Source organism: Podarcis raffonei, chromosome 8 (assembly GCF_027172205.1).
Source record: "Podarcis raffonei isolate rPodRaf1 chromosome 8, rPodRaf1.pri, whole genome shotgun sequence".
NCBI lineage: Eukaryota > Metazoa > Chordata > Lepidosauria > Squamata > Lacertidae > Podarcis > Podarcis raffonei.
In genome coordinates, this window is record NC_070609.1 from 27,518,680 (window position 1) to 27,539,157 (window position 20,478).

At 43.2% G+C, this 20,478-nt stretch overlaps 1 protein-coding gene across 2 annotated transcripts in view; it reads right to left on the reverse strand.

The window, feature by feature from the left end:
* Positions 1-20,478, reverse strand: part of MAN1C1 (mannosidase alpha class 1C member 1) — a 126,792-nt gene that overhangs the window by 62,849 nt on the left and 43,465 nt on the right. For both annotated transcript variants that reach the window (XM_053398740.1, XM_053398741.1), the window contains exon 2: positions 14,042-14,138. In XM_053398740.1, the coding sequence (XP_053254715.1) occupies positions 14,042-14,138 (97 nt within the window). The remainder of the gene's footprint in view (positions 1-14,041; positions 14,139-20,478) is intronic.

Here is a 20,478-nt window from a genome sequence, read left to right on the forward strand (position 1 = left end):
GAGAATTAAAAGTCAAAGGAAATGGGCTACTCTGGCAGGTAGATATAAATTACGCAAGAAGAAACTCATTGCGGCTTACCTTTAATTTTGCTGCTATACATAGCCCCTTAAAATGATTTAAAACTCACTGTCTTTCCTAAGTAGACAAGGGAAGGAACATTATATGCAGAATTTAAAATTAAAAAGGGAACAGAGCTGCAGGCAGAGAGATGTCTTGCACAGAGGAAGTGCTAACAATCAGAACCAAGGACTCAGTGCGCTTTGCTGTGCTTGCACGGGTGCCCACATTCATTACCAGATGGATGGTGAGGGAAGAATACTCCCGTAAAAGAATACGGACTTGTTGTAATGCAGCCTCCTACAATGAGAAACGTTTTCAAACAGCTTCAACAAAACAGGGTGTTTTGACAGAATAATAATGTAATCTAGGGAAAGTTGCTAACACTCTTTCTTTCAGCCTCCATTCTAACATAACACAGGAACAATAGTGTGCTATCCTGCAGGGTTGCAAGGACAAATGAGACACTAAAGCTGTCTGCTCTGGGGAATAGTAAGAATAATAATAAAAACAAAACACCGCGGAATCCTACTGATATCTACAAATAAGTCTGAATGGCTTTTGCTCGCATCATCTCCAAGCAGAGGAAAACAAGCCCCTCCCTCACATCAAGGTACAGGGCTTACTCAAAATTTATTCTGCGATCAACACACTTTTGTGCTTGCCATGTTCTATAATGTTCCCGGCTAAGGACTTTAGGGCTCAAAAGCTGGAACCACAGGACCAAGAAGCTGGGAACAAGTATAAGTGAGCTGTAACAGTAAAATACCAGAAGTCCCCTCCATAGTAACTTGGAGCAGGGCTTTTAAAGTGGCTAACTTCGGGACTTCCGGGGTGGCGCCATCAGCAATGGCGGACTCCCTCTGAACTGGAGGGACCAGCTCCGCGCGAAATGGGTCGTTTCCGCTACGGCGAAGCGGGGACCCTTTAAAAAATCACAGGCGGATGAAGCCTGTGACCATGGGACTCGGCAGGCACCTTTAGCGCCCCCCTAACCCGCAAAGGAACCCATTAACGGGCTCCGAAGCGAAGAGGGGGAAGTGGCGCGGTGCTGTGAGTCAATTGCTTTTTCCGTGGAGCGAAGCCGCATAGCCGTTGCCGGAGAGCGCTGCCTTTTTCCTGGGACAATTTGGCATCTAAAGAATCACCCGTGAGTACTTAAATCTTGAACAACTGGACTTTAAATAAGGACTGGCCAGAAGAGAGGAATTGGACTCAAAATTTATTTCAATTTGGTACTGAAACGGGAAGGTCTAAACAGGAAGTCAGCCTTCCGTTTCTTTGTAGTCAGAATAAAGCAAAGACAACGTAAACTAGAGCTTAGAAAATTACTTTTAAAGGATTGGCTTTCATCATTTAAAATCGTGGAACCCCCCTTCGGTAGCAGGAGAAGAAGGGGGATTTCTTTTTGGACTGTTTAAACCTGCAGAAGTGAGTTTAAAGTAAAGTAACTTTCCACCGTCCTGATCCTGGAGCGGAGTGTCAGGACTGACGTTTGAAGCTCATTGACCAGAGACAAATGTTTTTGACAGACAGCTAAAAGAAAAGTAATATAGTGATTCCATTGTTTCCTCTCGCATTTCAAAGGAACAAATATTGACAGAATATCTTTAAAAAGAAACTTTGTTGCTATTGTTCTTAAAAGAAAGAATAAACAGAAGTTTTCCCCCTAGAGGGAGACTGTGAAATTGTAACCAATTTCAGAAGCTTGCAGCTGCTACAGATTACAATCGTTGGAAAGGACTTGTGACCTTGTAGGACAATGTTTTCAGAAGCTCTGTTGGGTGCTTTCTGTAAAATAAATGCCCTATTGGATCAGTTAAGTCAGAAGACGGATTTGATGACTAATGCGGCCAGAATTTTTGAACAGGCAGTAGGAAACTACATGGAGCCTACCCAGGAATTAAAACAGGAGTGTGCTATGACAGCACAGATGAGAGAAGAGGATGCTGCTGAATCCTGGGTGCCAGAAATGGAGGGAGTTGCGGCCCTGCAGGAATATGAGCCTTTGGATTTGATAAATGAATTTGGAAAAAACCAGATTTGGAAAGATAAAGTTTGGTTTGGTTTGGAAATGGGGGGTTGGATTGACCCTCCCATGCAGGGATGTTTGGACTTTCTGAGTCTGGTAATGGGCCATCAAATGTTTGGAGCTGTGGGGGCTCTAAATTTTGGAGGAAATCTGAAACAGGTGTTTAAATATTACATGGAGTTTAGTCTGGATTATGGAAATGGGGCTGATCTGCTGAAAAGGGTCAAAAACATTACTAAGATGGAGTTCCCACGAGTGAAAGGAAAATATGAAGAAGAGTCACGGAAGGGACATGGAAGAGACTTGAGGGCCTCAGATATAAGGATACCAGGTTAATGCGCTAGATTAATGGGACAAAAAGGACTGACAAAATCCGGGACCAGGAGGAAGGGACGCTGGATGAAGATTGGATTGTTTTATCTTTTTTTTCTTTTATCATTAGGACTCTTTTAAAATAATTGATGAATGTTAGAAAAATGTTGAAATGGAACTACCTGGTTCTAGTAAAAATGTTTAAAGAATTAGGTTAATGATATGGTTATGAGTTGGTAAAAATAAGATTTAAGTTTTAAGTTTTAAGGTTTGCTATAAGACAAGATGAGAATAGATTAAGGTAATGTAAGGACAAAATATTATGAACTATGGAAAGGATTTGCTGTGATAATTATTAACCAGGATATAAGAAAGGGGAGGATGAGGAGGTCAAAGAAAGAAGGTAATGAAAGTTGAAAATTTGAGAATGATGGGTGTATTTTTTCCCCTATTTTTCTGTTTTGTCTTTTTTTGTTTTTTGTTTTTTATAATTTTAAAAAAATCTTTAATAAATATTATTTTAAAAAAAACAGAGTGGCTACCTTCGGTTTGTAGAACAGCATCCCTGTTGAGATATGGCAGATGCTCTCTAACTCTACTTTCTGGAAACAGCAGAATACATTTTTTTGCTTCAACAAGCTTTTTCCAACTGGATGATACTTTCATTAGTTGTGGGGTTAAAACAGTTTTAATTGCTTTGTGGCATGTTTGTGAATCACCCTGAGATGCACATAAAAGGATATTAATAAATACTAGTACTAATAATCCTGGACTGTGCACTGAGGCCTCATAGCAACCTTTTCAGGCACCAACTGATGTAGTGGCATTTATTACCAACCCCGAAAATTGGCAGGCAATATTAAGCCTCTGTTTTGGATGCCCTAAGATAAAAACTAGAAGTCTGGTCTTCTTCCTTATGACCAGGGTATTCCATTGTGCTTGCTGTACTGCAGGCTGCGGGCCCCAACTCAAGCCACTGCCGGCACATAACAAGTCAGAGTTTCTGGTTTGTGGTGGTTTACTGTGAACAAGTGCACAAGTGCCTTTCACTCCTGAATCACTCTTAAAATGCTTGGCAAAAATATGTTGGGGTTCAAAACTCCACTCAGCCATGACACGCTCTAGATGGCCTTGGGCTGGCCACTCTCAGTCCACTCTCCCTCCCAGGGTGGTTGTGAAGATGAAATGGAAAAGGGGAGAACAATGCACACATTTTGATCTCCTTGGAGCAAATGTAGGATATAAATGCAACAAGGTTTTTTTAAATAAAAAAATGAATAGAACTGGGGAGGGGAGAGGGTCCCAAGTTCAGAGGAGCGCCAACATTCATCAATAGAATGTGAACAGAAAGACACAGTACAAGATTCTTGTTAAAGGCTACTGAATTATATAACATAGAACATCTAAGTTCAGCATCCAGCATGACCTTCCATTCTCTGAATTAGATGGGTACAGATGCTTTATAAATGCACAGGCTCTTAGGAGAAGTGAGGAAAGGATTGTGGTCTGCTAATGATCAGATTCAAAGAAACAGAGAAGCAACTTGCGTCCTCACTCTAGTCTAGAACACAAAAGTGATGCCTGTAGATAACTTTTGGCCAGTTAATGATGTGTCCTGTTTGTCCTTGGCCAAGGCGCGGGGGATGAAAAACGATAGAGGATAAATGTCAGCTCAGATGGGAATCAACTGAGAAATATCCAGCTACTTCAGTGCCTCGATAGAGGAAAACAGGTTTGCTGTGACTGATCACAGAGCAATAACAACAACCCACAAAAAGGCCACAACAAAAAAGTGTGCTGGTTAAAACTAATATTCAGCCAGGCAGCTGTCACTTCAAAAGAAAAAGAATAGCAGGTCATTGCATTCTAGGATATGGTAATAAAAAACACACAACTTTGCTAGAACTGCAGAAGGCAGGGTGGGGGAAGAGATAAAATACATTTTCTCCTGCAAAATGTGCAAAGCAATTCCGAGTAATGTGGCACATGACAGCTAGCTGGGATGGATTTGGAATGCAAATTTAGAGCAACTCTGAAATCGATCACAGAAAAGGACCCCTTTGAGGTTTTGAAATTGTATGAGCCTAAGAAATGAGGCATGGACTCAAGAGTCCCCCAACCGTCCTTTCACTCATACAGGGACTTCTTTCATCTGTAATGGTGCCCGTTAATACTTTCATCCAATTACCTTGTCCTGCATTCTACACAAACATACCAGCTCCCATTGCTTTAAATGAATTTGAGCTTGTTTTCCTATAGTCTTTAACCAATGACTTGAAAACAAAAAATTACCCACAGCAGTATGAGACGGCATGGAAAAAATGGGTGGTTCAGTGGTAGGCTGGTTGGCTCAAGGGACTGCTAATGAGACGCACGGCCTCCTATCTAGGTCACCCTTGCATTCGTCTCTCCAATGGCATGGCAGAACTACACTTGGACAAGCACTGCGTAATGGAACGACAGCACAAGAGGCTTTCGTTTTGATTCATAAAACCAGCCTTTTGTCAAGGTTTGGAGTGTGTAAACAAGGTTTTACTCTCCCAGTCATCTACAGAACCACAAGGAAGATGCTAAAAATGAGCGTGAAGATCAGAAAGAAGTCAACCGGCAAGAGGCATAAAATGGAATTTCACGAACTGAAAGGAAACCCAATACATTTTGAGCTCTAACAGACCTGCACAACTTGAGATTCATCAAGTCAAATGCAGCCCCAAAAGTCATAGACTGAGTCCTTCCAGATGTCTTTGAAACTCTGTGTTTTTGTAGTCTCAGGAAGGCAGCCCAACTAGTTTAACTGAGGCCCAAGCAAAGTGCAATTTGGCCCTGCTGACCTTAAGTTGAACAGCCTTGTGCCTGGGTAGCCCTTCATCAGGAGGCTATTTGAAAAGGAAATATTCTTTAAAATGCAGGGATTTTTTAAAAATGCCCTTTTTTATTCTAGTGATCCCCCCCCCCCGATGCTAGCTGCACCCTAGCAAAATACATTACTAAGAATAATTATGAAGCAGCCAGCAGATTTTGAACGAAGGGGCATCCTGCTTGGTAGCCCCTTGCCAACACTGTGTAAAACAGATAGCACACTGATAGGGTGAATGTGGAATACTAACTGAAGCAGTCACTGGGAAGTGCTGCAAGAAATGGGATTTAATATTCCGGAACACAGGAACCGAGGAGGTTGGAGCCACCAACTTAGGCAATTTAAATAAGGAATAGAAGATAAGGCTCTCAACAGCTACTAGTCATGATGGCTATATGCTACCTTTAGGATCAGAACCACCATGCCTCAGAATACAAGTTGTTGGGGAAACACCAGTGGGAGAGGGCTGTTGTTCTTTTGTGAGCTTCCCATAGGCATCTGGCTGGCTATTGTGGAAAAGAGGGTGCTGGACAAACTAGGCCTCTGGGTCTGACCTTCTCCTTTCATTTTATACCACTGTTTCTCCAGGGATGTGTCAGGGTGACACACATTGTTCTCTCCTCCTATTGTATCCTCAAAAACAATTCAATGAGGCAGGTTAAGCTACTCCAAAACAATTGTTTTCACTCCCGTGCAAAATTATGCAGATGTGGTTGATTAAAACTCCCATAATTAACTAGCTAAGCCTTCTTTGTATCAGGAAATAATAGTTCTAATGACATTCCCTAATAAAAAGATAGAAAGAAACCGAGGACATTTTGGGAAGCACTTTCACCTTCTTGACAAGGACACAAGCTGGGCCTAAGAAGTCTGTGACTTTCCAAGAACGTTTTATCTTACTATCTTTAGGTCAGCGCAGCACATGGTCCACTGCACACAGTGGAACATTGCTGGAGGGGGGAGAGGGGGGGAAACAGGCAGCAGATCTCCACACAGAATTCAAGAAACTTCACATCATTAAACTTCGCTTGTCAACATTCATGCTGCTGAAGCCCTTCCAATGTGCCAGTTGTCACAGATTCAGTGCAAGAGGAACTTGCCAGGACTGGCAAAGATGTGCAGGTTTGGGAGGCAGCAACAAGCCACAACAGCATTGGCCCAATTTAAGAATGAAACTTAGCCATGAAGACGACAAACCATGTGCTGTGTATATTTGTGTATTCTGGTTTTTGCATGTGCAGCATTAACACACTGACACAGAGGGCATCTGGATTTTGGATTCCTGCTATGCCAACAATACACACACAGGGGTCAGCAACCCGATTAAAGTGTGATGCCAGAAACATGCCAGTTATCTTTTTCATAATCAGTATCACTTTTAGCTCCCGCTTCTGACAAGCCAATTTTAGATGCTCAATGCAAATTGTAATGAAGTTGGAGCTAGGAAGAGAATTGATCTAGTAAAGAATACGATCTAGCATAAGAAGCAGCTTATTAGACTCTAATATGGAGTTATAAATAGGACTGTAGATTCCATATTATAAAACATTCAAACAATGGGCCAAATTCTGTACCAAGGACAGCAGAGCCCTACCTTATGGCGAATAAAGCAAATGCACACATAGTTCTGTGTCATGTGTTAGAAACATAGGCAGCTGCCTTTTAACAAGTATGACCATGGGCCCATCTGGCTCAGTATCGTAAACACTGACTGGCAGCAGCCCTCCAGGGTTTCAGGCAGGAGCTTTCCCAGCCCTACCTTGAGACACCAGAGATTGAACCTGGGACCTTCTGTATGCAAGACAATTGCTCTACCGCTGAGCTATGGTCCTTCCTCAAATTATGCTGAAACTGCCTGTTAGTATTCCTCAAGCCCTGCCACTTTCAAGAGTATCACTTCAGCCTTAAGGGCTAGCAGATTGCTGTTTCAAAAATAAGCACACATTCCATTTCAAGAGAAATCTCAGGAGGTTGAATTCCTCATCAGACACTCAGTTTTTACACCTGTGTCCTACTGCAGTCTTTGAAACCAGCCAAGGGTTCCTCCTCTTCATGTCAGCTTCCAAGTGGAAACCATATTCGCCATTGGCAACATCTTTGCCCATCATGGAACTCACTCTCTCAGGAGAGTTAACAAACCCCAAGTCTGAACACATCTTTCTGGATGCACTGAATGAACTACTTATTTAGTTCATGTTGGCTTCCAGTGTGAGAATTAACCTCCTGTTTCAACAGCGTCTCAACTAGAAGCGAACTCTATTAATGGAGGGATCACCCACTGAAATTCTTATCCATCTCAAGCTTTCAGTAACATTAAAGCACCGAAGCCAAATTTGTAAGTAAGCAAATGGGGGAGGGGGACTGCTGCACCATCTTGGCCAGAAGAGATCCAGCTGTTCCAGCCCCAAGCCACTCTTAGAGGTGCCATAGGAGACCTGCTTGATTGGACTGGAGAAGGAAGGTTGATGCTTTCAGGTTCTGATGAGAGCTTGTATGGTAAACCTGGTGGATTCCTACCCTGGGGCATTAGGAGAGGTACTCTCCCTCCTGGTGTCTGGAAAGAAAGGGATAAAAGCCTACGTGAGAGCTGAGGATTGGATTGTTCAACAAAATGGACCTGCCATCTTCTTGATAGAATCAGCTCCTTGATAGGTCCACTGGAAAGAAAATGGCATGCTTTAGAAAGCTACTACGCCTCTAGCTTTTTATAGCATTTACATCTTGTACTTTTACAACTGTTGTTAGAATTATTATTTTTTATAGTTATAATATATTATTAATAGATTCGGAGATCTTACCAAAATGAACTATTACAATTATTGGAAATTGAGCTTTTTAACTGAGTTGTTAAGAAACTGTGTGACATATTGATACTGATTAGTCTTTTTGGCTGTGTATTTTTGCTTTTATTACCAAAATTTTTATTGCTCTGTTTTGATTTGTTATGAGCTGCCTTGGGCACAATTCCGGGGAAAGGAGGCATACAAGCAAATTGATTAGTAATCAGCTACACAAAGGTATAGAACAAAAACTATGCCCTGGGCCTAACACTGTTATGAGAATCTGTTTTTATTTACCATCTGAATTCAAGCACGAATTAAGACAGGGAAACAAGTCACAAGATGGATCCTTTCGGCTACCAACATGGTGCACACAAAGTAATACCAGGACGGGGGGGGGGGCGGAGAGAGAGAAAGAAGAGGAAAATCTCTAGCATCTAAAAACAGCACTGGAGTTCAGATAGTGACATATCAGACCTTAACTGATAAATTTTGTTGATGCACCCTTAGAACAGAATTCAGCTCCTTTCCCCATAACTATATAAAATGCTGCCAGGCTAAAGGGATTTAAAACGTTTTGTCAGAATAATAAGTAGATATGACAGACACAGGGAGCAGGCAGAATAATAAGTCTGTTGTATAATGGCAGTCATTGTGGTGACAGGTGTGCTTGAAATGCCTAGCCAGATAATAAATGTCCTTCTCTCTAGCACCTCTGAAGGAAAAAAGGATCACGGTGCACTTTCCAATGTTAATTTGCTCAGGTTACTGCAGAACCAGCAGCAGGATGAAAGGAAGGAGGGGGGGGCAGTGAACAGGCATTACGCTGGGCTTACCTTAGCAAGGGGTTGTGTTAAAATGGTACAATGGGGACAGGTAAGGAAGAGTGCAAAGGTATGCAGATGAGAGAGAGAGGCTGTCTGGATTTGTTTGAGGCAGCTGCACCTTCAACCTAACCTAACCTGATTCACACCACCACCTGCCAACTCAGAATGAAGCAAGGGTTGGGGCAATGAGAGGCAGATGGTAAAAAAAAATCAATAGTAGAAGAGCTCCCCTTGACACTCAGGCTTCAGGGCCAAGCTACAGTTCTGTAGATGGCTAGGTCCAACAAACAACATCATGCTCATAGCTACACAGGAAGCTACAGTAAAAAGTAAAGGTAAAGGACCCCTGACAGTTAAGTCCAGTTGCGAACGACTCTGGGGTTGTGGTCCTCATCTTGCTTTACTGGCTGAGGGAGCCGACGTTTGTCCGCAGAGAGTTTTTCCGGGTCATGTGGCCAGCATGACTAAGCCGCTTCTGGTGAAACCAGAGCAGCGCACGGAAACCTTACACCAAAGTCAGACTATCGGTCCAATGGCTGAGTATTGCCTACTGTGATTGGCAGCAGCTCTCCAATGTTTCAGACAAGGTGCCTTTTCCCAGCCCTGTGCTGAGACACTGGGGATTGAACCTGGGACCGTCTGCATGCAGAGCATGTGCTCTACTGCTTTCAAGTGTTTTTTGTGTGTGATCTGACTGACAACTCTAAGAAGAAAAGAATAGCCTGCTGGATCAGGTTGATGGCTCATCTAGTCCAGGACCTGTACTCAAAATGGCCAACCAGATGCCCGTGGGAAACCAGCAAGCAGAACATAAGCACAAGAGCACTCTCCCCTCCTGTGGTTTCTAGCAACTGGTATTTGGAAGTATTTGGAAGCTGCCTCAACGATGGAGGTAGGGCATAGCCATCACGACTAGTAGCCACTTTATTTTATCTGTTCTAAATCTTCTAGCAATCAGTTATTGGGTGTCTACAGTTCCCTCCTAGAGCAGGCATGTCCAGATTCAACCATTCTTCAGTATCACAGGCAGTGTGGAGATATGCTTGAGGGAGGGGCTGCTCATTCACCCCCTAGTTCCTCCTCAAGTTCACAATCTGGCCACTGCTGAATAAGGAAGGTAATGCCGTAAGTGAGCATCCTATGCACAACTGAAAAGCACATGTTACACCCTTAAGGAACTTGAAGATTTCGCAGTTGCACACACACAGTTGAAAATAGCCTTGGTGTGGTATCCTCCCTCCCACGCAGAAGCAGCTGCAAATAAGGCTTTTGCTCAATTTTGACACCTCCAGGAAGGAAAGTACCGGGGCTGCCTACGCTTCCCATCTGTGACTCAAAATTTTTAAGCCTTTGTATCAAAGGGGAGATTGGGGAGCAGAATCTCCTGAATTCTTAAATGCACTGAGTGTTGTTGGGAGTAAAGTTACTCGGCAAGGGGATCCGCTGACTTTGCTCTGTGGGGAGCGGAGGATGAGAAGAGCACTAACTAGCACAAGCCCTTCTGCTCCAGGACATTTTCTCAGGAGCTCTCATAAATGCAGTACAAGTCTCTCCTAAGTAGCACCAATAGCTTGAGCATGATAAACACATTAAAATATTCTCCGACTCTTGTTCCCTTTTTGGTGTCATGTTCCTTTAGGAGTTTGGGTAAAGCTTAGCAGATTGGAAAATAGTTGCAAGATGCAGGAAGGCAAGGAGCACAGATAAAGAAAGCCAGACTCAATCACGGAGCACTTCCAGATGGTGGTTTTCCAAGTATACAACTGTGTACAAGTGCAGCACCCCCGGGGAAAGGAAGGGGCTGCTCCTGCCCCAGTGCTCCCAAGCTGCATGAAGGAAGCCACTGGGGGTGGGGCTATCTCACCCCTTATACACCCAACTGATCACTGCAATCTGCAGGTGAGGGCCTCCTGCGAACATTTTATTGGGAGATCCATTCCATGCAATAATTGGAATTTGGCCTTTAGCGTGATGGCAACTACTTCTTGGAACCCCCTTCCAAGCTAAATATTATACAGGTACTTCCTCTCTTATCTTTTCAGTGCCTACAAAACACCTTCCTCTTTCAACAAGCCTTTCATGTAGAGTTCTTTCCCAGTCTGCACCTCTATTCGAATTGCTTTTAGATGCTTTTCAGATTGTTTGTGTGTTTGCTGCTCTCAGAACCTTTGGAAGGATGCAAGGATTCGTCCATTAACTCACCAACTCTGGCAACAGGGAAGAACCCACAGTTAAAAGAGTGGGATTATTAACAGGAGCCTCTCAGCTGAAATAACCAATTCCACACGAAGAGTAACATAGGAGCAGAGACCAAGGCTTTAGATTCTGCAGTGACTTCAGCAAAAGTCCAGAGGCAACTAAGCCATTTTTAGAAGCAGAGTGGTGGGAGGGCAGAGGTTCGTTCCGCTTCTTCTCCCAGAGGCAGCCTTGAGCAGGTGGGTCAATAAAGAGAAATTATCGAGTGCATTGTATATAGCTGCTCCAGTGCAAAACTCTCCATTTGCATGAAGCTGTAAAAGGGCCAGTCTTGACATGAGTCTTGAGGAGATGTACCAGCAGGACTAGTGTAATGAGGGAGAGGAATGTCAAGTGGCTGTAGAACTGGATCCTGGGGGAGGGCCCAGAAGTTCAGGAGGCACTGCTCTAGATGTTGAGGAGGAGCCATGTGGGCTGTCAAAGAAAAGTCTTGCCTCAAGTCCTCTCAGCAGAGAAGCCACCTGATGCAACTCTGCTGCCCCCTCCCATCATCAAAGCGCTTCCTGTCCCCAGGAAGACACCTGAGGCTAGATCAGACAGTGAGCTGACCACTCCAACTCTGCCTCTAAGGATGTGGCTGACCTAGCCCACTCACAGGAGTGCCTTTTTGCTTTCTCAGTCCCAAAGCTTGGATCGCCAAAGCAAAGCAAATGATTGTGCCCACACTGCTATTCAGAAGGAGAGCTCAGGACACGTGTCAAGTGTTGGAATGTCTTAGCTTATGCTCCACCATGTAACTTAGTGCTCAGATATAACAGCTGGCTTGCATCTATGTTTTGGTCATGCAGTGAATTCTGGATTAAAGCCTTTGGCAACTATTGATCAGAGAGTCCAAGTACTGCGCCCTCAAATAGGAGCCAGGACAGGTCTATGTGTTAGTGGTGATGGTGGAGAGGCAACAGCCAGATGTCCTTATCTGATCCTTTACACAAGTGATGGAAAAGGAATGAGAGAGACTAAATGCCAAGAGTGCCCAGACCTGATGGGCTGAAATCCAGGTTACAGATGGTGGCCGTCACAATTCCTAACAACCCTCCTGGCAGCCTCAAGGGTCCTCCATGCTAAAGCAGTCCAAGCAAATGCAGCAAATGTCAACCACCCAAACCAGCAGCCTACAGTGTGCCTCAACAATTTTGTTTAAATCAGAACAGCTATAATGCTTTTCCAGCTTTACGTAGAGCTGGCTAGAGATTATTATACTGTATAGAAATTAACATTTTTTTTAAAAAAATCAATTTGTCAAATCAAAAGGTGATGGCATTGGGGAGCTGAGTGACAAAGGAGGCTGCTTAGCTTCAGAAAAGCACGAGGGGAGAGGGAAAGAAAAGAAAGAGGCCGACGAAGAGAACACCAGCTGCCTAAGCAGCATAAGCATTTGAGTTACCCAAAACACTATAATCGGCTAAAGAGAAAATTATACAAACCAGTAAGCACACAAAGCAAAGCCTTTAATATTGATTCATGTTTTCAATATTTCATGAGAAGCATCTTTCTCTGAATAGAACTGACGTGAGAGGAAATGCATGGCCAGTTCAGAGAGCCACAGATTCATACTGAGAGTAAGGCCACAGAACCTCCACCTCTCCTTCACAGAAGCTTGGAAGCAGGGCCCAAGACAGGAAAGGGGCAACCTTTCTGGTTCCACGGGGCAAATCCTTATAAGGATCGGCTTTACAGGCCAAAGTTGACCGGTGGCTTGTCTTGCCCATCAGTCAGAGTGCTTTATGTGGGGTTCCTGCTTGGGAAGTTGTTGGCCGCATGTTCCAAGCACAGGTCATTGTTTCTTCCCTCCCTACCACTGATGGCTGCAGTTTGCTGATGTTGTTCGAGAAAGGTATTTGATTCTCCCCTCTCTGCCAGTTGACGGGGATAGAAGAATCAAGGCTGCTTAGTACTGGGTTCAGGTGCATGAAAGAGCTCTCTGGCACACCCAGCCCCAGTGCTAAGCAGAATTGCTGCCTCTTATTGGCTGATGTGAGGGGACAGCAATCCTGCTTGGTCCTGGAGCATCAGAGAGCTCCTTGGTGCACCCGGAGAAAGCAGGGTCATTCTCCTTTCGAATCAGCCGAATGATTGAAAGCTGTACAGTTTTTGTCCTAAAGTTCTGCTGCTTGTTCTCTGCTCTCAGAAGGAAATCCCGAGGGGCTTTCAGCTCATCCAGGGCCCATGATCTTGACTGTAATCTCCCCATTGCTTGGCTCAGTAGGGATCTGCCTGTGTGGCGAGGTCATTAAATGACCATTTTGCAATCACTGCACATTGTGTAATCTTCATTCCACTATGTAAAAAGGGCAGTTAACTTGGTCATAACTCTGGACTGCATCTAAAAGAGTGAATTTACAGGGGGAAACCTGTTCTGACAATTCATGTTGCAGGGGAATGGTTTCATGCAAGCTTTTTCAGAACAGAACTAATTTCAACTGCTTTTACATACAGTACCTACCTTTTGCAATTTTAAAAAGCTATGATACTAGCATGTAAGGCCCTAAGGCACATCTCCTTTCAGGAACTTGGTCTGTTCCCCCCCCCTTCCAATCTCCCTCTACTCTTCTTCCTCTTCCTCTTCAGACATATATACCTGTTCAGCCTCCAGCACAGATTTATGTCCCTCCACCCTTCCCAAATTCCTTAGGATTCTTAAAACCTTCTCTCCCCAGTTGTCAGGGAGAAGCTTCATGGCTGTTGTATGGGCCAAATAATCAGTATTCTACACAGCCCAGATTCTGCTGGAAACAGAAAGGACTGTTGCTCCCGGCCTTGATTCAGTTTCGAAATGTGTACATCTGTCCTACAAGGGGAAAGTGTGGCTCCACCGTGGGCTTAGTCAGTCCTTAATGTATGTATGTCTGCCTCTAATCTAATTTTCTATTTCCTAAACATTGAACAGTTGAAATTGTTCCAGCAAATTGTTCAGCTCACCAAACATGTTCCCGATGTGCCCATTCTTAGTGAGAGGTCTCAGTTCATTTTTCCCCATTGCATATTGCTTGTAGTTGTCCCAAGCAAACTTCATCATCTGCAAGAAAAAGAGAAAGACGTTTAATGGGTATTTGGATATTAGACTGCTGCATTCATAGCCCTTATGAATCGCCACACTGAAAAACAGATTAGAAGGCAGACAGAAAAGGCAAGGTGACTGGTATTGATGTAAGAAGGCAGGAATTTCTGTTCTAATCTATATTGTCATAATCAGTGCCATTTCCATTCAGCTGCAGTTCGGTTTCTGCCACATACCATGTTATACATCTCACTGCCCAGTATTTAATGTAATTTGCATAACATTAATTTCAAAGTGCTGGCATGCTCTGGTCCATGGGGTCACAAAGAGTCGCACACGACTAAACAACAACAACAATTTCAAAGTTAGGGAATCATTTTTTTTTTAAAAAAAGTCATTAATTGCATATAGTTTTTAAATCTGCAAACAACACTGTGAATGAATCCTATTCACTTGACTGATTTCTGTTCCTGACCATAGGATTTCTCTAGTATCCCTAATCACATTTGTACAAGGTTGAGGCATAGCCTAAGGAGAGCCCTGCTGAACTGGATCAAAGCTGCATCTTATCAAGCATCATATCTCCCACAGTGGCCAACTAGATGCCTCTGGAAATCTTATAAGCTGGACATGAAGGCTGAGGAACTAGGGCAAATAGTGCTGACATGAGACACAGTTCCAGGCCTTACTGATAAATTTAAAATGAACATGTCCAGATGGCTGGGCTGGCACAAAAGACTTTGCCACCTGAGTTGCTGCTGCCTCTGCCACCCACTTCTCCTGTGTCACTTGCTGCTCTAACCCCTTGATTTTTATAATTTTGCCAGTTGATTAGTAATGGCTATGCTAACTCTCTGCTTCCCTTTCCACACCATCCTTGCCTTGTTCTGAGAAAAGGCCAAAGGGGTACAGTGGTACCTCAGGTTACAAACACCTCGGGTTACAGACTCCACTAACCCGGAAGTAGTACCTCGGGTTAAGAACTTTACCTCAGGATCAGAACAGAAATCACCCGGCCACGGCAGCGGCAGTGGCAGTGGGAGACCCCATTAACTAAAGTGGTACCTCAGGTTAAGAACGGTTTCAGGTTAAGAACGGACCTCTGGAATGACTTAAGTTCGTAACCAGAGGTACCACTGTAATTTCTCAAAGTGAGGCATTGTAGTCAAACTTTGCCCAACCCTGAGGGAAATGTGCCATATGCACAGAGGTTTTTCCAAATTTACAAGTCCATAATTTTTTTTAAAAAATGAACTGGGTGATACACAGGGTGAGGCACAGCTCAAACATGTGTTAGTTTGCAATGTCATCATTCTGGAGGTAACTCTGGGGTCACGAAAGGTGTGGGAGCATTGGTTATAGCATGTTCTGAAGCTGTGGTTGGAGATAAGATAGAAATATAGAAAGCTGCTTTACACCAATTCAGACCCTTGGGTCTACCGAGCTCAGTTATTAACTACACTGACTGGTAGCAGCTCTTCAGGGGTTCAGACTGTTGTTCAAAATACCGTATTTTTTGCTCTATAAGGTGCACTTTTTCCCTCCTATAAAGTAAGGGGAAATGTGTGTGTGTCTTATGGAGCGAATGCAGGCTGCGCAGCTATCACAGAAGCCAGAAGAGCAAGAGGGATTGCTGCTTTCACTGCGCAGCGATCCCTCTTGCTGTTCTGGATTCTGAGATTCAGAATATTTTTTTTCTTGTTTTCCTCCTCCAAAAACTAGGTGCGTCTTGTAGTCTGGTGCGTCTTATAGAGCGAAAAATACGGTATATGTAAAGGAAGGAGAATTCCCTTGTTGCCAAAATCCAGGTTTGGGGCAAGTTCTTTTTGTTGACAAAGCGTCAGCATTGATGTAAAATCACAAAAATATGCATCAAAGTAAAGTAGAAATATAGACTTTTCGACCTTTAAAATATGCCCTCCAAGTTCCTTCCAAAATTTTCCACTTGCTCTGGCACAGAAAAAGACCACACATTTGTTAAGTTAAAAATGGTTTACTTACAAACTCTCCAAAGGTCAGATTCACAAGCTTCAGAAAGTTGCACAGGGAGTAAAACTTGACTTAGTTACAAAGTGGTGAAAGTTCCTAAATTATTGGTACAGGAACTCAAAGAGTGGCTTGGGAGAGCCATGCAGTCTGAGCTAGAGCAACCAGCTCAAGCCTCTTGAGCTTCTCAGAAAGGCTAAGAACAAATGCCCATTTCTTCCCAAGGTGAGGGGAAGTGGACATAAGTAAACCTGGTTGGACAGCTTACTCTATGGTATTAACCCCTTAATGCATTAATTAGACTTAATCATGTTGTTTATATGAGGCTGGCTATGCAACACAGACAAGGGTGTCTCCCAGCCCTACCAGGAGATGCCAGGGATTGAACCTGGGACCTTCTGCTTGCAAAGCAGATACTCTTCCACTGAACCATGGCCCTTCTCCAACAGATGGTTAGAGATGACAACAGATGGTTGGAGTGGAAGATGGTTTGGAAGAACAATGGCTGCCCAGGCTATGTCTACCCAACCTAATTTCTCTTCTGTTGAACAAGATTTTGTATTGTTTCAAAACCCTGTATAACTAGAGGAGACAAAAGGGTGGTGTGAAGCAAAACCTCACTCAAAGTCCCTTTCTTAAAAGCTATCGTTTGTCTCTTGCTTATATGTTATGTGGACCTGATCTATGCTTGGCTAGGAGACCAGAAGAAGCCTTTCACAGAAGCCAGGAGGAGCTGCTAAAGAGGAGTGGAGTGTAGGAATATATATATATATATATATATATATATATATATATATATATATATCCACATCTCAGAAAAAGCTGTGTTTGTCATGCCTTCCTAAAAGATTCCTTATGGCAAAATAAATTCTCCAACTCCAAAGAGCATGGTTTGGGAGCGACTTCCAAGAAATCATCAAACTGGCCTTCCGGGAAAGACTCTGAGGCATGGGGTCATTGACACGTATGTACAAACATAACTTTTTGCTTTCCCTTCGCACGCTTAACTCCAGCTGGCAGGGGAAGTGAAAATGACAAATATCCACCCTTAAGAGACTAGAACTGGTCAGTTGCCAGGCTTTTCCCTAAACAAGGCCTCTCGCTTTTGAAAAATGCAATCCAAGGCTACCTATTTCGCAGAGCTTTCTAAGGTCACAATCCTCAAGCAAGCTTAGTCTGCAGCCAGGGGTACAATTAAAAAATGCATTCACTAGCCCAATTAAAAATTCCATTTTTGCCACAGTTGCCATCAAAAACTCACAACAGCATGTACGGGGTTCTATGCATCTGCAAGAATGTTTGAATGCCCTTCTCATACAAACTTAAGAAAATGCTGCTGCATCTGGCCAATGGCTCATCTAGTCCTGAACCACATTCTCACAGTGGCCAACCAGATGCCTCCTCTGGGAAGCTCTCAAGAAGGACCTCAACACAACAGCACTCTCGCTACTTGTGATTCTCAGCAATTAGTATTCAGAGGCATACTCCAGCAGTGGAGGCAGAACCCAGCCATCCCCCTGACAGCCTTATCCCCCGTGAGTTTGTCTAATCCTCTTTTAAAACCATCCAAGTTGGTGGCCATCAAAAAACCTGAAGGACCAATGATTACCTAACCCTGGTGTAACAAGTACCTGTCAAGCAAGTTTACTTCATGCTGAGACAACACAGTGAAACTCATTCAGCCTAGGGAAGCTCTATCAGACCTTGGTGCCTGCTCATGAACCCTAGAGCAGGAGACTAGAGAATCTTCTTTCTTGTGAGAGACTTTGGGGTGACCTGTGAATTTGTTTGTGCCCTGGGTGAGAACCAGGGTGGATGGTTGGGTTCACAACTATTTTTCAAGTCAATGGGGGAAAAAGGGATGGGGAGCCCCATTTTTGCCATGAATATACCATTTCAGTCTAAGCCCAAACCGATTTAGCAGTCTTGTAATTTCAGCTGGGTGCCCATTCAGCCAGGACTTAAAATATGAACTGTGGGCCTCCCTAACATGGCATTAAGAGGTTATTCATCTTCTTTACACAACCTTGTGAATGAACTCATTGATAAGGATCCTTCCTGTTTTCCTATGCACGTTTCTCAGGGCATGGTCAGTCTGAGGAGGAGCCAGGCTTCTCACATCCAAGATTTCTAGAGTTCCCAATTTCTGTGTGTGGGTTGTGCTTCTCTCTCCAGCTGTATAGTTTCCAAAACCCAGCGTTACTAGCATCTGGCAGCACTCACTTTAATTAGCACAGGCATCCAAACACCCAAACACCCACACGTGTTACTACGTATAGTGCTTGGTTTAGTGGGGAGGAGAAAAGAAACCCCACACTGAGCTAGCTGATAATATTAAGATGCCACCATCAGAAGGAAGGAATTCTGGATGAATCAAAAAAGAAAGAAAAAAGCTAGTCAGTTTTTGAGATTCAGTGTGGGATGAATCAGTTTTCAGAATTCATTAACTCTCACAGCCTAAATGTGCTCTCTAACAAGAACACAACCTCCTGTAGAAGGCTTTTGAGTATGCATCACTCATATGATGCAGATATCTCATACCACTTTTTCCTGAGTTTAAATATAATGTTGTCTACCAATGGCATTCATCCCAGCTAAGAGGAGGATGGCAAAATTAATGGATTAATTAAGACTTGTGAATACGTACACAGATGTTGTTGGCCCTGGCCTTCTGTCCAAATGAAAGCTATCATAGCATAAAAGAAAATACAGTGGTACCTCGGGTTACATACACTTCAGGTTACATACGCTTCAGGTTACAGACTCCGCTAACCCAGAAATAGTGCTTCAGGTTAAGAACTTTGCTTCAGGATGAGAACAGAAATCGTCCTCCAGCGGTGTGGCGACAGCAGGAGGCCCCATTAGCTAAGGTGGTGCTTCAGGTTAAGAACAGTTTCATGTTAACTACGGACCTCTGGAATGAATTAAGTACTTAACCTGAGGTACCACTGTAACAGAAACTGATTTTTTTTTACAAAAGTTATGCCTGGTCCCCTCAATGCAATTTTGTATCTGCCACAGGTGACTAATCAATAAACTATTTTCAAGGCTGGATTAACAGAGAGATCAGACAAAGGTTTAATTTTAAATATTTGCTCCTCAATTAATGGCAGAGCACACATTGAAAAGTGCCTTGCTATCTGACTTTTAGAAGACATCTGAAGGCAGCCCTAAATAGAGATGGTTTTAATGCTTGATGTCTTACTGCGTTTTAATTTGTTGGAAGCCACCCAGAGTGGCTGGGATAACCCAGTCAGATGGGCGACATATAAATAAATAAACTACTTCTTCTTCTTCTTCTTCTTCTTCTTCTTCTTCTTCTTCTTCTTCTTCTTCTTCTTCTTCAAGTCACTGTCTTCCCCACCTGCTGTACCAAAATTAATGGCAAACACATTGCGCAGTACACAGCTAAATAGCTGCAGAAGCAGAATAACTCCCACTTGCACAGCAGGACTTCCCTCCCTCTCCTCTCCCCCCCATTTGCTCCAGGGGGTTGTGGGGACCCCTAAGGTAAATTTGGGGGGCAGAGGAAGACTGGGGAATAATTTTCCATTGCGCTAACAGAACCAATGACTTAGTATTATGCTGAATTCTACTAAGAAACACATTTTCCTTCCAGTTCCTATTGAAAGCTGGCAGATATACAGTTAAACTAATATGGCCTCTTTTCTATCACTAAGAACCATGGTTGACAGACGCTATCAAAATTCAGTTGAAAACAGTGCCAAGAAATCTTTTGAATCTTATGGATGTTCTTTTTAAAAAATGAAAGTAATAAAAAATAAATATTTTGAATCAGAGTCTGTCACAAAACTAACCACATTTGTTGTTTTTAGTCCATTTGGCTTCTTGTGTGTTACTCTCATAGGGACTACTCTGTATTCCAGATTCCTCTATACCTGAAAAAAGAAAGTGTGAGCATTTGTTTATTAAAATTGTAAATTAACTCAACAGAAGCGACACCACAACCTTCCTTCAGTATCCTCTAAAAAGGTGCCAGTGTTGAGACTTAGGTAGCAGATTCATACATTTAGTCCGGTCAACTGATTAGACTGAGCCAGCTGATCAATCAACTGGAAGTACAGTATTTGATTGGATGGCAGGTTTTATTTCATCGTTTGCTTATTTATACATCACACCTATTAAAAGTAAGCAAGAAACATCATCAGGCAAGTCATACAGCAGTGGGGGAGGGAGTTACCTTTGCTGCAGACCACCCCCCAACCCTAGAAAAATCCCAAATTCCGGAGGATAGGAATCAATGAGAAAGGTAAGTAATATAGTTTTGTGATTTTCACCTCCATTCATCAAAAATGAAGAAGGCGGGGTTCCCCAAATCTGAGAATAACTACTTCAGAGTAGTACAATCAGT